Source organism: Ochotona princeps, chromosome 26, assembly GCF_030435755.1.
Source record: "Ochotona princeps isolate mOchPri1 chromosome 26, mOchPri1.hap1, whole genome shotgun sequence".
NCBI lineage: Eukaryota > Metazoa > Chordata > Mammalia > Lagomorpha > Ochotonidae > Ochotona > Ochotona princeps.
Genome location: NC_080857.1, coordinates 5,643,247 through 5,659,478, shown reverse-complemented (window position 1 = coordinate 5,659,478; position 16,232 = coordinate 5,643,247). Strand labels below are relative to the sequence as shown.

General features: G+C 48.4%; 1 protein-coding gene across 1 annotated transcript in view; it reads right to left on the bottom strand.

Moving 5' to 3' along the window:
• Window positions 1-532: 532 nt before the first annotated feature.
• DICER1 (dicer 1, ribonuclease III) overlaps window positions 533-16,232 on the bottom strand; it is a 56,629-nt gene continuing 40,929 nt past the window's right edge. The window contains exons 16-27 of the mRNA XM_058655554.1: window positions 15,868-16,081; window positions 15,560-15,713; window positions 14,577-14,759; window positions 14,262-14,367; window positions 13,662-13,837; window positions 11,291-12,074; window positions 9,299-9,454; window positions 5,577-6,465; window positions 4,025-4,293; window positions 1,206-1,368; window positions 1,048-1,123; window positions 533-731 (exon numbers count right to left, since the gene is read on the bottom strand). Of these exons, the coding sequence (XP_058511537.1) occupies window positions 566-731; window positions 1,048-1,123; window positions 1,206-1,368; window positions 4,025-4,293; window positions 5,577-6,465; window positions 9,299-9,454; window positions 11,291-12,074; window positions 13,662-13,837; window positions 14,262-14,367; window positions 14,577-14,759; window positions 15,560-15,713; window positions 15,868-16,081 (3,336 nt within the window). The 3' untranslated portion in view covers window positions 533-565. The remainder of the gene's footprint in view (window positions 732-1,047; window positions 1,124-1,205; window positions 1,369-4,024; window positions 4,294-5,576; window positions 6,466-9,298; window positions 9,455-11,290; window positions 12,075-13,661; window positions 13,838-14,261; window positions 14,368-14,576; window positions 14,760-15,559; window positions 15,714-15,867; window positions 16,082-16,232) is intronic.

The following is a 16,232-nucleotide window of genomic DNA, read 5'->3' as shown; positions in this document are numbered from 1 at the left end:
CTCAGCAGCACGCCAGCCACACCCTCACCAGCCAGGGCAGCAGGAAGGGAGTGCACCCTCCTCCGAGGACAGGGAAAGGACAGCCAACACCTGCACGCCCCCGTGCACAGCAAGCACCACCACAGGACCCCTCGCCCACGCCCCACGGGCCCAGCTGGTCCCAGCGGGCTGGCACAGCCTGAGGGCTGCTCAGCGACTGCACACCGCTCAGCCCTAGGGCCTTCTAACACTAAACAGTCAACAGAAACTAAACTCAAGGAACAAACAAAGCAGTCAGTATTTTAACAACTTGCTAAATGTCATCATTAAAGCACTCTCGTGATTTAAACAAAGCAGAAGTGAGGAAAGAAGATTGTGTTTGCGCAAAAAAACTAAAACTACAATTAGTTCCAAAGATTTTTGTACATGTGTTAAATGTTTTATTCTGTTATCTATCTTATTATCCAACACACTGTAAATTCTGCCTTCAGCTCATTCCACTCGATATGTCAACCTGACCCCATCATATTTAAATACTGCCCCCCTCGGTGGTTTTCCGTTTTGTTTTGAACGTCGACAACAGGCTTCAACTGTTGGGAACCTGAGGTTGGTTAGCTTTGAGGCTTCGCAGGGCCCTTCTGGCGGCGGCAGACTTGGCGATCCTGTAACTGCGGCCAACACCTTTAAACTTCCCTTTGCCAACCACTTCCACGGTGACTCTGACCTTGCCATCGTAAGTCCTCTCAGCCGGGCTGGGAAGAAAGGCAAACAGCTCAAGTGAGGAGGGAGCAGTGTTTGTTGTTGGTGTCACTCAGCAGGTGGCTGAGGGCAGGCTGCCACCACACAAAGCAGAGGGACACCCTGCACAGGGCCAGCAGGCAGCACCCCTTAACGAAAACCAACAAAACAGGAGCAGTCCCTTGGACTGCAGACCGGAGCTGGAGAGCCACAAGCTCCAAAACTCACAACTTTCAGAACCACTGGCTTCTGGCACCTTTGAGAACTTTCTCCTTGTTTCCAAGTAATTTTTTTTCCATACACATTTCTCTCTCCTCCTTTGTTTCTTACCTAAATTTGGCAGTTTCTGGTTCCATTTCAAGCAATTCTCGCACGGGTGAACGGGGCACATTTGCAGAAAACTTCTCTGTAATCAAAAGAATAAGGTGAGTTATGTCCTTGAAGCCACTCTCCACCTGCGCCGTGCCCCCGGGGCAGAGACAGCGTACCTATGAGAGGCCGCATCATGGGGTGGTACACCTGCCACACCGTCTCCAGGGACATCCCACTGTCCATGTAAATGGCTCCAGCCAGCGACTCGAATATGTCCCCCATGGCCTTTGGGACTTCAATATCCTCTTCTTTCTCTTCATCCTCTTCAGATCTCCTGAGCTATTACAGAGAAAAGTGACCTGTAAGGAAAAGCCATCCTCCAGGTGGCTCCCACAAGTGTGCTTGTTTCCTTGGGTTCTGGCTCTCACTGCACAGAGGCAACCACGCCAACCACCTACGGCATGCCCACTGTGTAATGGCTCCCCTCAAATACTCTCTTCTCAAAAAAAAAAGAAAAAAGAAAATCCCCAAAGGTTACTTACAAAGTAAAACAAAACCCATTTCAACATAGAGTTAGACACAGTCAGTGAGTGTGTGTAAAAACTGCAACCCCACTCCTAATTCGACAGCACGCATATGAACAGAGCTGCCCCAGTAGTGTGGCGAGGGCTGCACGGAGCGCCACAGAGCGCCGCTGGGGACGGGGCGCACAGCGCTTTGGGCTGCAGAAATTTGGTCAGGCAAGTGGAACTGGAAGGTATTTCCCTTCAGGTTCCCTGTTCATTCAAACACTTAGAACGTGGTCACTACAATAAGAGCGGGACACGTGGGCACTAAAGTTAATCAAAGTTCCTAAAGCTTTGATGAAGCAATTCCGCTTCCAGGAATGCATCTTAGGAAAGGAACTGGATATGTAAGCACATTCATCATACCATGTTTATTAAAAGTTCTAGCCAAAAAAGCATTTACTCAAAAGACTATTTAAATAAAGTAGCCGTGTATTAACCACCTTGCAGCTAATGAAAATCAAAACACCAATTAGTACATAGGAAACCATCCACAATACATTAAGTCAAAGAACAAGCTAGAGCTCACAATAATCATTGTTTTTTACATTTGCACAGCCGTGTCTATGTCACAGCAAAACATCCTCAGACGCCGACACTGGTTACTCCTGAGGTAGCGCAGCCACACAACTTACACTCTTTATTTGCATTTGCAGTTTTCAGAAATACAAACTATCTGTGAAGAACCAATGAGGAAGAAAGTGCTAATTCCTAAGTACTGCTCAGCCGCAGTCCATGTAACAAGTAGGATGCCAACTACTAAAAACCAGATACTCCCTGCTCAGGTTTCTATGGCTTGGAGGCAGAAAGGAAGTTCAGAATTTATCAAGTTAATTCTCTGCTTCACAGCCAAGAAAACTGAGGCCCAAGGAGGCACAGACTTTCTGAAGAACAAAAAGCAAGTTAGAAAACCCACACCCAGGCACCTCCAATCAGGCCCTGTGATTTCTAGGCGTGTTTGTATAAACATAAGGAAAGAAAAGAATGAATGAAAGCTAATACAGTCAGGACGCCTCCCCGGCGTCAAAGAGAACCGGTGTCACCCAGACTAAGTTCTCAGATTTCAAGCCCAGGCCCTTCTACAGAATGAGATTACAACCAAGACTGCAAGGGCCCTGCTGTGCCCAGGTGCAGGAGGGGTGTCCCCATCTCCCCCTCCCTACTGAGCTGCTGCCAGGCCTTGGCGCTGCATTGCAGCAACCTACACTACTCTTCTTCACAGAAAGCCCAAGAAATTCACAACTCCCCAACAACGATTCAGGGCAGGATTTTTGTTTGTTTTTAAGGAAGGTAGGAGATAAAGAAAGAACAATTAAAATGACTAACAGTATGAAGAACAAATTCCTTAATTCCCTACAAAAAAAACCCACCAAAAATAAGGAACTCAGCGGCATCGGAAGCAGAGGTGGCCAGGCTCCCCTGGGTGCCCAGGCATGCGGATGGCCGTCAGCGATCCAAGCAATACCCTCTCCTGCACGTCTGCAGCCAGCTCCCAGACACATCCGAATCAGCTCCACCAACAGAGGACCTCTGGCTGAACTCAGAGTAGAGGCCTCCCAAATTCCAACGGTTAAAACATTCAGAAGTTTAGTTTTTAAGTGAGATTTCCCCATTTCAAGTAGAAGCAGAGTGTACATTTGTGATGCTAACCTGAGATATCAGCAAATATTTCTGATCCACTTAAAAGAGAAAAAAAGACAGACTAAGCCACACGGAGCTTTTACTAGCATTAAATCTAGAGGGTAGGGCAGCCAACAGTGCACACTCCTTGGGCACGGAGAAATACTGCAGTAACTGGGTCCTCGACTCCATCTCAGCCCCTGAAGGAGCACAAGCTCTGGCTTAAAACACTCCCCAAGAACACAGAGTGTGCACAGCTCCCAGGAGAATGCAAAGCGCACACTCCCTGGAGAATATACAATGCACACAGCTCTCTGGTGAACACACAGCATACACAGTTCCCTGAGAATGCACAGCTCCCCCGAGAACACACAACACACACAGCTCCCCAGAGAACGCACAGCACACACAGCTCCCCAGAGAACACACAATGCACATAGCTCCTTGGAGAACACGCAGCACACACAGCTCCCCCGAGAACGCACAGTGCACACAGCTCCCCGGAGAACGCACAGTGCACACAGCTCCCCCGAGAACGCACAGTGCACACAGCTCCCCGGAGAACGCACAGTGCACACAGCTCCCCGGAGAACGCACAGTGCACACAGCTCCCTGGAGAACATGCAGCACACACAGCTCCCCCGAGAACGCACAGTGCACACAGCTCCCTGGAGAATGCACAGAGCACACAGCTCCCCAGAAAACACACAGTGCAGAACAGCAGCAGCAGCCCTGCACGACCGAGCCCTGTATGACCGATTCCCTGGGAGCCACATTTTCTTTTTACCTTGAACATTCGGAGCACTCACCTCCGAATCCATCCCCTGCATCTCATTCTTCTCCAGCTGAAACTGCACAAAGTCATCAATGACGTGGAAGAGCTCGGGGGACACAGCTTTGAAGTACTTGTGGTAGTCATACTTCACGGCCAGCGACGCAAAGATGGTGTTGTTGACCAGGGCAGAGCGCAGGTCGGTGAGGACCCCGGGCGAGTGCTGCCGAGGGTCTTCGTAAAGGTGCTTGGTAATGAGGTAGTCCAGAATCGCGTCGCCCAGGAACTCCAAGCGCTGGTAACAATCTGAGAGAGGACAAGAGGGCAGTCACGGGCCATCAACAGCCACAGCTTCCAAGGGAAAGGCTCCTCCCTGAACCCACTTAATGAGTTTCTGACTTAAGAAGAGAAAATGGCAATTCAGAACTAGGGTTAAAATTTTTTCACATGGTCAAAAGACTAATGCTTGCTAGTATGAAAAATAAAAAGCACAAACCCTTTCCCAGCTGTCCCCACTCACAGAGCCCCCCACCACAGCGCTGCATGGGGCCAGCAGGGGCATCGCCCATGTGTTACCACTGCACTGAACCGGCTGCCAGCCACACGCACACTCTGCATGGCGCCTCCCTCCACTCTGCAGTGTGTGGACAATTAACACTCCACGTTGCCCTGTGAGGTGTGCATCACACACAAGGGTCCATAAACAAGCCCCTTTTCTCATACACGTGCAATATTTGGCACAAACCAAGAGCTGGAGAGAGAAGAGGTGTGAGAGTGAGCCCAGACGGCAGGCAGTCAAAACACAGGGTGGGAGCAAGGCTCCCTAACCCTCCACTTCCTAAGAGCGATCAGAGCGACCATGGGGCAAGGACGCAGCCCAGATGACCCAAGGGGTAAAGAGGCAGGTAGGTGAGACCCAGCAATGCACACCGTTTCCTCCCCATGAGGAAACGCGAGATCTAGTCCCGTCAGAAATCAGACAGGATTTCACCTTCTGGCTCTGCACTTTGCAGGTCATCTTATTATACAAACTACATCATATTCCAGATCTAAGCACTGACAGTTGTAGTTGAAAAACAAAATAGAAACATGAGCTTCTGGCTCTCAGCCCATCCTCCCTTTCGCTCTTACAGACCAAGAGACTATAAAATCAGAGAGGCAAGCGCAGCCTAGGGCAGAGTGGACAGTGACAGCAGGGCCAGACAGCGGGTGATGAAACAAGCTGGTGCCACAGTTACAGGAGGCAGACCAGGGCCCTTGGTCTGGGGAGACCAATAGGAGCCCCAACACCTGAGCAAGGCCACATCAAAAGCAGCCCTGCGTGCACAGTGCACACATGGAGCAGGATGGTCGGGTCCACCAACGTACCAGGGCGCAAGTTTCCCAAGTTAGGCAGGATCCCAAAGGGCGGGTATCAGAGCAGGTAAGCTAACCACACTGCAACTATCCCAGCAGGAAGATGAGCGAAACAGAGGGCTCGTTCCTCTGTCCTCCCCCACCACGCAAGGTGACTACGCATGCATAGTTTTCTTAACGGGGCCAGACACTGCACTCTCCTTTTAGAAGAGGGCACTGCTGGGGCTCCTTACCAGTGATGGTGTTGTAGTGGTAGGAGGCGTGTGTGAACGCCTGGAGAAGGTACGCCTTGTTCTTGAATCTGTAGTTGATTTTCTTTTCGAAATTCTCAAAACCCGATATAAGGTGACTGAGTGTTTTATCTGCATCTGGATGGTCAAACATGCATCTCGGTGGGATCTTCAGACAGCCGTACTCCAGGTCTCTCAGCACCGAGGAGCCCCGGGAGCTGGCTCCTGAGGCCACAGCGCAGCTCCCGGGAGGCCGCTTGGGTTGGCTGTGGAAGCTCTCCCGGGCCGGGCACGTGGCCTTTTCCCGGTCAGCCCTCTTCATGACCGGGAGCACCTTCAGCCCCAGAGAACACAGGAACAGCTGAGCAGCCCGCTCGCCGCAGCTGGTTAAATAGCAGCCCAGCAGGGCTTCCACACAGTCCGCGATGCTCTTGTCGGCAATGCACTGCTCCGTGTGCAGGTCGTAGGAGATGGACTGCTTCCCCGTGTCGACACCGCAGTTTTCTTCTGAGGGATTCCAGAAGCCCACCACAAAGTCATCCTCTTCGACAGCTTTGCTAGGATCCAGATAGCACATCGCATCCCAAGAGCTGTAGTCAAAGTCCTGGAACTCGGAGTTACACGGCACGCTGCCAGACGGGGGCTTCCTGGGCATTTTCCACTCGCACGCAGAGTCCGGGGCGGAGAAAGGAGAAAGAGAAATTTTCTTTACAAAAGCTCCTGATCCCATTAACATGTTATCTATAAACTTGATGTGCTCCTGATCATACTCCAAGAAATCGTCATCATATTCAGCTTCCTCCTTCGGAGCCCTCCACACCAGGTCCTCCTCCTCCTCCTCTTCCTCACAGTCGTCGTCCAGTTTGCCATTAGCCAACATGCAGTCTTTTGTCTGAAATGAGGGGAATGGGAAGCAGGGGAGACAAGCTGCTGTTTTTAAAAGGGTTTGAAACTCAATAAAAGCAAGGGTTATGGATAATTTCAAATGACAACCACAAATACTAAAAGGCAACTTTAAAATCATGGCCATTTGTTTTCAATTAACATAAAATAAGTTATTTAATCATATAAACAAAGTAAAACAAGTTCTTTGAACGCTCATTTTCTAAGTTATAAAGTGACCTTTATCCAGGATGAAGCTTTAAAGTGAAGGGTTCTGAACAGGGAAGTAAAGTGAAAACTCCACGTCCCGGCATCAAACTTGCCCGAGGAAGCGCAGCCTGGCAGGCGCACAGGGCGAGCTCGCGTTGCCTGGCTGCCGCCAGAACTTCCAGGGGGTGGGGGTCCCGCCTCTCGGCAAGAGCCTCCCAAACAGACGCAGAGGCAGAAAAGGCACTACGTGTGTGCACGTAAGAGCACAACAGAAAAACAGATAACATTTGCTTTATTTTAAAAGCTTCATGACGCTAAAAACGTACAACAGGATTCTTAAGTTTTTCACCCCATTTTCCAGCTCAAAGTTCATTTTTTTTTTCAAAGTTCATTTGTTACAATGTAAAGCTAAACTGCTTTGCTTAAAAACTGAAAGTGGTCATTGAGCCTAACTTTATGAGAAAGGATGCCTTTCCCTTCAACTCGGAGCCACAGCAGAGTAAGAGATGAGAGCACAAACCGACCAAAAAAAATCAGAAAATGCGGGCTAACATGAAACACAACAATGCACACGCTGTCAAAAGATCTTTGTTAATTCCAAATTCTTTGGCCAAAGTTTATTTGTGAATGACAATGTTAATAATGGGCTGAATCTAGGAATGATGTAACTTTTTTGCAATGCTTGAAAGATGCCAAATTTCTATTATGCAATCACAACAGCAAAAATCCCACCAGAACAAACTCTGTGGGAAAAGGCCAGAGAGCCTGCTTTGATTTTGAGTGTGACAACTTTCCAGAGTACTTTGACAAAAAAGTTTTCAATCCGTTGAGCATTTTTTAAATGCTCAGATCTAAAGAAATGCAAACACTGTATTTGAAAAGAAAGATCAGCAGTGGAGCAAGTCATATATCCATAACTGCCTATCTTTTGTTCTTTTAAGCTAAAAAAAAAAAACTTTTCCAGAATAAGGAAGAACACAAAAATAAATTACAACGGCATGTCCCAGGGACCATTTCTGTTAAAAACTAGACTTCTCCCAGGTAAAAAGAAATGTTTCTGATTACTATCTGGTCCCTAAGACCAAAAAAAAAAAAAAAAAAGCTAAATTGCAATTAAAAAGCAGCTGGAACAACTAACCGCAGAAGTTCACTGCTTCGGTGAGGTCTGCTGGACACCAGCGCCAGGAGCGCCGGCCTCGGGGCTCACGGCTGGCGGCGCTGCCAACGGCACTTCCAGCCCAGCGGAGAAGCCGCTCTCCAAAGCTGCCCTCTGCCCCCAGGCATGCCAAAAGCTTGTGGGGCTGGACCAATGTGTGAGAAACAGCAGAGGAGAGGTGTAAGACAGGGGCCTGCCTCAACAAACAAAGCAGTCAGCGGAGACAGAAGCAGCATTTTCAATGCATTCCAAGAACCAAAGTGTCAAGCTATAGGAGAGGTTAAAGAAAATGCACACTCTGGGTTGTTCTCTTGAAAAATATGTGTATCAAAATGACATGATACACACTTTGATACACATATGAGCCAAGTAGATAATAAAACTTTTTTACAAAGAAAAATGACTCTTACTTTTTCCAAAGCTCAGACTCCACACTTCCCTCTAAGGCTCTACATACTTCTCAATAATAACCAATGCAATTTGTCTTACCTAACTTGCATTATTCTCTTAAGGCTTGTCCTGAAAAGGCTCTCTTTTGTAATAAAGCAAACACTACATGAGTTTCAAAAAACAAACAAACAAGCAAACAAAACACCTCATCACTAAGCAGGTGAAATCTGTCGAAAGCTGCAGCGAGGACTACCAAGAGAAGCAGGTCAGAGGGCAGTGAGAACTGTGCGACAGAAGACTGGAATCTTCCGCGCAGACAATGTCATCATGGGGCCTCCAGCAATGAGGTGACAATGAGCCACCACCGACGCAGGATAAATCTCCCAGAACTGAACTGTCCTGAAAGGTGGCCGTGAACCTCAGACATGCACCATGGACTGCCTGCCACCTTCGCCCTGAAGCCCTCCAAGCTGCCCTCTGGTGGCCTTGGGACAAGACAAAAGAAAGCAAGCAATTGCTAACATTGGGCAATTCTTGTATTATTTCCAGAAAATGTTGAGTTTTCAGCATGGTGATTTTAAGTTCACTAGACGAGAAACAGTCCAAGCAAACCCCAAGAGGCAAGAGTAAGACTTTATTAAAATGAGTGATTCCACTGACAGCCTGGAGGTCTTCAGTCACAAAAGAGTCATTTCTCTGACACATACAAGGGTCTACACTGGAATATGCAATAAACACTGTGCTGTGTGACCCTGGGATTTGGAGCCCTGTGATGCAGAATGCTGTATTATGCAGCCCTGGACCATACAATCCTGAAACACAGAGGGACAAAGGGGCTTTCGATTTTTTTTTTTAAGTGAAACTTCACATATTCTTCTGCTTTTGGAAAAGAATTAAAAATAGAAATCATCCTTCATCAGAATTAAAATGCTACTTCTGAATCCAATAACAAGGTAGTCTATTTAACGGAACTATGTCAATATACCAAATATTAGCTCTTAAAATAACACCAGGGCAAGGAAACAAAGCACAGAACGAAATTCTCTGGCTCACCAAAAACACATCTCTCTGGTGATCAACAACTTACCATCTCCTCTTTGTCCCATTTATCTGTGTTACTTTTGTCTTGATTTACTACATAACCGGGAGGAAGCCAGTTCACCGGGGGATCAAAGATGGACACCACCATGCGGCTGGGCAGCCCCTTCTTCTTGCCGAGGCGATACAGATTGCAGTTGCTGACCTTTGGCAGAAAAGACCGCTGTCAACTTGTCCCCACTGCCCACAGAGGCACGTCCACGCGCCCTGTGAACTCGTCCCCACTGCCCACGGAGGCACGTCCACGCGCCCTGTGAACTCGTCCCCACTGCCCACGGAGGCACGTCCACACAGCCTTAGTGAGCCGCTCCTCAGAGCACCGCCGCCGGCCCCCGCTCTCAGGGCCGAGCCCAGAAGACGAAAGCTGAATTCCCAGGTGTTCTACACCCTTTAATGCAGCTGGGGATTTCTGAACACAAAATGCAGAGTATTCATCCACAGAGATCCCTTCCTAATGCTACCAGAGAAGCAGTTCAGACAGTGTCAAGGCTTTGAAAACAACATAACATGAAATACAAAATGTTGAGTGTGTCAGATAACCAGAGTAGCCACTGCTCTCGGACAGCCAAGGAGTGTGTGGTGTGGGGGGTAGGGAGGGGGAGGTGGCAGGGGAGGGGAACACACCACCAACCCCAGTGCTGCCCCAAACACTCAAGCCACAAACACGCTTCCACCCACTCCTCTGCTTTAGATGGCATTTGAAGATATTTTTGTTTGGCCATTTTAAAACACAGCCAAAGGTAAGTAAGGACTTTGTTTATTCACACACACCAAACAGCTCTATTTATTGTTTTTACACTCTGGCCTATTTGTTTCTCCAAACAGCTCTATCTTCTCCCTAGTTTACTCACATTTCATTTGTCTAGGCTTTACTAGGAAACAGGAGTCTACAGCCTCCAGGTTCATTTTTCGCTTTCTGCCCACTGAAGGCTGCAGGACCCCTTTCCCTCAGCACCTGTGCCAGCGAGGCTGCTCCTGGGGAGCCCTGAGGGAACAGGCCTGGGGTGGGAAAAGCAGCTCCCCAGCTACCCCTGAGGCCACCGGGGCACTACAGACTTACAGCTTTCCTCCAAGGCCAACAAAAGGGGAAAATGCTGTGGGGACTTCAGCGAAGAGAAACCTACCCTGTGGATAGAATCCGGTCTCCAGCCACATGGGCTTGTGTGACATGGGCCCGCCTGTGAGTTCTTGTGGGTTAATAAATGGTTACCAGGCAGGCAAACAAAGAAACAGGGCACTCAGACAAGAGACCAAACTCCATACGCAGCTGCAGAGGGTGGAGGCTGCACTGCGAAAAGGAGCAGCCCGGCCTGGTACGCTGGCTCGAACATGGCTGTGGGCCGTGTGGGGTGAGCCTGCAGACAGGGCCTGAACACCAGGCTGAAGGGGGAAGGACTGTCTGCAGGAAGTCCACAGTCCACGGTTCTGTGCAGATGGATGAGGCTTCGTAAAGCGCGGTGCTCTCTCTTACCTAACGGGGTCATTATTTCTGACTGCAGCCTCATGCTTGGCCATGGACACAGCTTCCTGCTACCACCCCACTTCTATGGAGAAGACGTCCCAGCTCACAAAACAGGGATAACACAGGCGTGTGCCCTCATATTTGGGACACTCATATCCCACTAGTGAGTCCCTGGGCCCAACTCCCAGCTCCAGCTTCCTGCCAAGGCAGATCCTGAGCACAGGTGCTGACAGCTCAGGAATTGGGCTCCCACTGCCCAAAGGGGAAACCTGCATTGAGTTCATAGCTCCTAGCTTTGGTTCCGACTAGGAGTGAGCCAAGCAAGTGCAAGCTGTCTGTGTCTTTATACCTCTTACACTGTTTTAAAAGATTGAAAAATTACAACATGTCCCTTGCAGGCAGATGACTGCCCAGGAGGCCACCCAGCAGCATTCCCTGCAGAACTGGCTCCCCACCAACCAGAAGCTGTGTCCCAGCACACTGACCAAATAACCGCTCAAAGCAAGAGCCCCGTCTCACCTTTTTGCTTCTCATGTAGGAAAGGCGGCCCTCATGAGCATCGGGGTAAGTGCAAAAGAGATAGGTGGTGATGGCATGCTTCAGGAAGGAGTCGCCAAGCATTTCAAGCCGCTCCAGGTTAAACCCATCACTGGCATTGGACAGAGTCAGAGCCTGAAGGATAAGGCCGGGATTGGGGCCGAGAGTCTTTGAGGAGTACCCGACAGAAGTGCTCTGCTCACAAGCCGTGCTGTCCCAGCGTGCTCTGCCAGCATCCATCGTACCAGGCATGGCAGCCGTTGCGGGACTTCCGTCCGAGGTAGATTGGTTAGCATTCCCGTCAAGGTATTTATGACTCAGTAGGGTACATTCATCGCTGGGCTTGGGCTGGTTCTCGTAATTGTATAAATTCTGAATGGGATATGAGGTAGTTGGTTGTACAGGTATTTCCTGCTTGTAGTAATTCAGCTGATTTCCTTGGCAAAAGTCTCTGTTAGCTAAATCATAACTGCCATTGGCAAGATTTTTATTGTAAGAAAGACCATTAACTGCTGTCGGATCTGTCGGAACGTCCCCTGGGCACTTCCCCAGCGGCTCGCTGCGCAGCGTCCTGCAGTTCACAGACGTTTGGTCATGGTTTTCTAGAGAGGAGGTTCTGTTAGCACCTGGATGTGCAGCATTTTCAGGGACTACAAGTGTGCTGTGCTTACAGTAATGATCATTTTCAGCTGAAGATGAGTTAGACATTGAGATGAAAGACTTGCTGTCGATAGATTTTTTCCAACCGAAGTCCAAGTTAGGGTATCTGGAAACACATTCTCATCAGATCCTTCAAAAGGGCAACTATCACAGAGGTAATTTAAAATAAGGGGGGAAATGAAGACTTCTACAGATATACTCCTACTCTGGAAGAGAACAGTTTTCAAGCAAGCAGTTCTGTGTGATGCACATTAGAAAGAGGGATTTGGTTTTCGGTGCTGCTGCGAGTCCTCCCACAGGGACACAGCCTGGAAGTGAGGTTCACCAAGCCAGGGGCCACAGGCTGCACAGCTCCAGCTTCAGACCCTCCAAGTCACCAGCCAAGAGGGCTGCACAGCCTATGCAGCGTTCCCACATTGCCACCTGTCCTAGGAAGTGGGACTAACCACAGGCCCTGCCTCACAGGACCAGAGCAAGGATGAGATGAATAACTGCAAGGAGACTTCAGTTTGTGGAAAATGCAACTGTAAACTTATTTTGGCAACAAAACATTTTATTTTAAAAAGATTTATTTACTTTCATTGGAAAGGCAGATTTACAGAGAGAGGGAGAGACAGAAGCAAAGATCTTCCATCTACTGGTTCACTCCCCAAATGGTTGATCCGGAGCCAAGAGCCAGGAGCTTCTTCCCAGTCTCTCACAAGGGTACAGAGTCCTAAAGCTTTGGGTCATCCTCTACTGTTTTCCCAGGCCACAAGCAAGGAGCTGGACGGGATGTGGAGCAGTGAGGACACTAACCAGAGCCCATATGGGATCCCAGCGCATGCAAGGGGAAGATTAATTAGATGAGTCATTACATAGGGTACACACACACACACACACACACACTGAGTATGAGTGTGTGTGTGTGTGTAGGGAGGGGAGGTGTCTTCAAAAAGTTCCTGAGAAATGTCGTGCAGCGGAGGGGTGGCACTGTGGCACAGTCCATTAAGCCACTGTCTCAGCCCTGGGGGCTCTGCTTCTCACCCAGCTTATGCACCTGGGGAAGCAGCACAAGGTGAGCTGAGTGCCTGGGACCTCGCTGCAGCCACGGGAGCGAACCAGCACAAGGAATTTCTCTCTGTCTCTTCCTATCTCTCTGACTTTCAAATAAATAAATATTTAAATGAAAAGAAAACCTACGCATGGATCTTTTTTGTAACAAATAAGTTTATCCTAATTTCCATGAACTTTTTGCAGTTCTATAGGCTACAGAATTTATACTAGTGTCTGATACCACACTCAATATAGTTGATTCCAAGTCTTTACGTATTTTAAAGTTCCTTCAGTCCAAGAAAAAAAAACAAAATCATCTCTGTTGCCACCTGGGTGAGCAAAATTACTAAGTGATCAAATCTCAAACTTTTTTAGCAAGCAGAGACTTATCCAAGGAGAAGGACGTAATGAAGACAAATAACACACTGCGGCAACTGCTCTGTAAGCCACACTTGTTCCCAAATAGGGAGGAACAAAGAGCTGCGTGAGCTGCTTCAGCCCCCATCCCAGGGGCAGAGCGGCCAGTCCTGACCACAGGGGCCTCAAGAACGCAGGACTCAGGAGACAGGATGCACGTGGGAGTCAAAGATGCACTGGCTTCTGGGATCAGAATGACTGAACACAACCCTCTCCTTCGCACGCAGGAACTCCTACCTACCTGAAGTCGGCAGGCAGTGACCTGACCCCCACGCCGGCGTCGCCGGCCGTCTGGGCTCGGAGCTCCTCTGCAGTCAGAAGGCAGTGAAGGCGGTAGAGAATACTGGGGAGGCAGACTGCTTTTCTCCACAGCGACGCGGGGATGGGGTGGATGGCACAGAGCTCCGGGACCAGGATCTGCAAGGCAGTGAGGCAAAAGCGAGCAGAGACACGTCACACAAACACTTACAGATGCGCACACACATGCACACATACGTGCACTCAGTTACGAGTGCACTCACACGCATGTGCGTGTGTGCACACTCACTCACACAAATGAAAACAAGAACACTAAAGACCCATTTCCCCAGTGCATAAAGGTAAACACCTGAATGGGATATACTCTAGGATTTACCAAGGTAACAGGCAACCTCATGATACAATTCTATCTATGGACCAAGTTTGAAGGCTAAACCTCCCAAACATGCCAAAAAGCAAATTCTAATAAAATTCAATACAGAACACTAATGAAACAAAGCAAAACTCTGAGGATGGGCAACAGTTATCGCAGGTAAAAGCCAAACTTGGCTCTACAAACGAAGGTGTGCCAACAGCTTGTTACCTGTTTGTTTTGCAGACTCTCCCACTTGGCTTTCCGCTTTTCAGCACTGCTAAGAGGGAGCGCTTTCCCCTTCTGATTCAAATGTCGCGGTGTCAAAAGATTAAGTCTATAAAAATGTCAAAACAAGTTCATCAAACAGACGAGAATAAACAGTCTCCTAGTGCTCTCCACCCTACGTGCCTACAATGTCCTGACACACCCGCAAACTCAGCCTCTGGGATGGCGCTGGCCAACCCGTGTCGCAGGCTGGCGGGACGCGCAGCCTGCTCTGTGTGTGCTGGAGGCCGGGGAAGAGCCACACAGCCCGGGCCTTACCTTGAAGATGTGTGGTCCACATCCAGCAGTGGCTGGTTGAGATTGGTCAGGTCAAGGTTATACTTTGTTTTGTAATATTCTGCAAAAGTTTCATACTCAGGGGAAGGAAATGTGCTGAGTGGGGTAAGGTCAGTGTACACGTCAGCCACGTAGAATCGGTGCGGCTGATCAAAGTTGCGGTACCTAAAGAAGACAGACAAGCAGTTGCTTATGGTTTAAATCAACTATCCTCAAGCTACAACTGCTCTTACTACGGAAAGCCAACTGTGACTGAGAGCTAAGAAAGTTAAAACAACACAAGTGAAGACTTAATCCTAATCTAAAAATAATAACTTTTCAATAGGAAAAACTATTTTCCCCTACTTTATCCGGTTTCAGGTTTCTATACTCTAGTATCACATAAAAGCTAGGAACATTTAAATACCATATCACCATACGAACAGAAGACTTAAAACATGCAAACAACACACTAAAATCTTTGAACATTAACAGCACTATACATGAAAGACTCCTATCATAAGATGCAATGTCACACATAATCTAGTTATAGCTGGTATTTAAAATACGGCTTTGAGGCACACAACAGCCAAAGACCAACTGAATCACAGCCATTTCTCTAAAGTTCCTATATTTTATCTCCCAAAATTCATTCCTGAAATTTTTACCAATTAAAGAAAAAAGAAAAGCACTCAAATTTACTATTTTCATTGAATTTAATGGCATTATTCCCACATTAAATCTTGAGTGAAGTGCTTATTCATGGCCAGATTCCATGACTTTGGGAATTCAAAGGATGAACCGGCACACACAGCTGTTCTGTTCTAGTTCTTCAGAAAGTCACAGCAGCGATCAGCTCTGTCTGGAAGAAACCCCCAGGTTTCCTGTCCACCGCACAATGCTGAAGCCAGAGCTCACAGTCCAGGGAACAGGTGCATCTTTCAAACCGACTATCACCAGCCTTGTCCCTTCCTTCTAGCACCTACCTTGGAATGATAACTGCGTCTTGGTAATCTTCTAATTTAAAAACAAAGGGTGCTTCCTTTGAATACTTTGTACTGGGAATGCCTATGCGAGCTTCGGATTTCTCAATATCTTCCATGAATTTAAAATCAATGTCCAAAGTGCTGGAGTCGTTAACTTGGATGAGAAAAAGATTACTTGTTAACATGCAATGCTGGCAAGAGATTCTTATTTAAAATACACATCCACAGTGTGGAGTTGTCAAAGGAAGAGTTTCTGGGGTACACACAGTGAGCTCACTCAGAAACACAGCTTTTGGGGCCCTCCTTACCAACATTAAGAGGTAGAACACAGTAGGCTGAATCCGCGTCCGTGGGTTTGAATTCTAATGCTGGTTTCTCAAGCCGAAGAATATGTGAGAAAATGTACTGGTGCAGCCGTGTGATCAGCTCAAGCATTTGCAGGGACAAGGTGAAGCCGGACTTCTTCAGCTCAATGGATATGGTGACTTCTCCGGAGCGCGTGTACACGGGGAAGTGCGGGATCTGAGCGGAGGGAAAGACAGCACCCTCAAGTCAGCAGGCACTTCCTCCACCACAGCGACCTTGGGGGCACGGGGCGGGGGCAAGCACTAAGCACTGCACTCGGCTTTTCATCCACCCATGGATTCACTCCCCAAAGGCCCGCAACACCAGG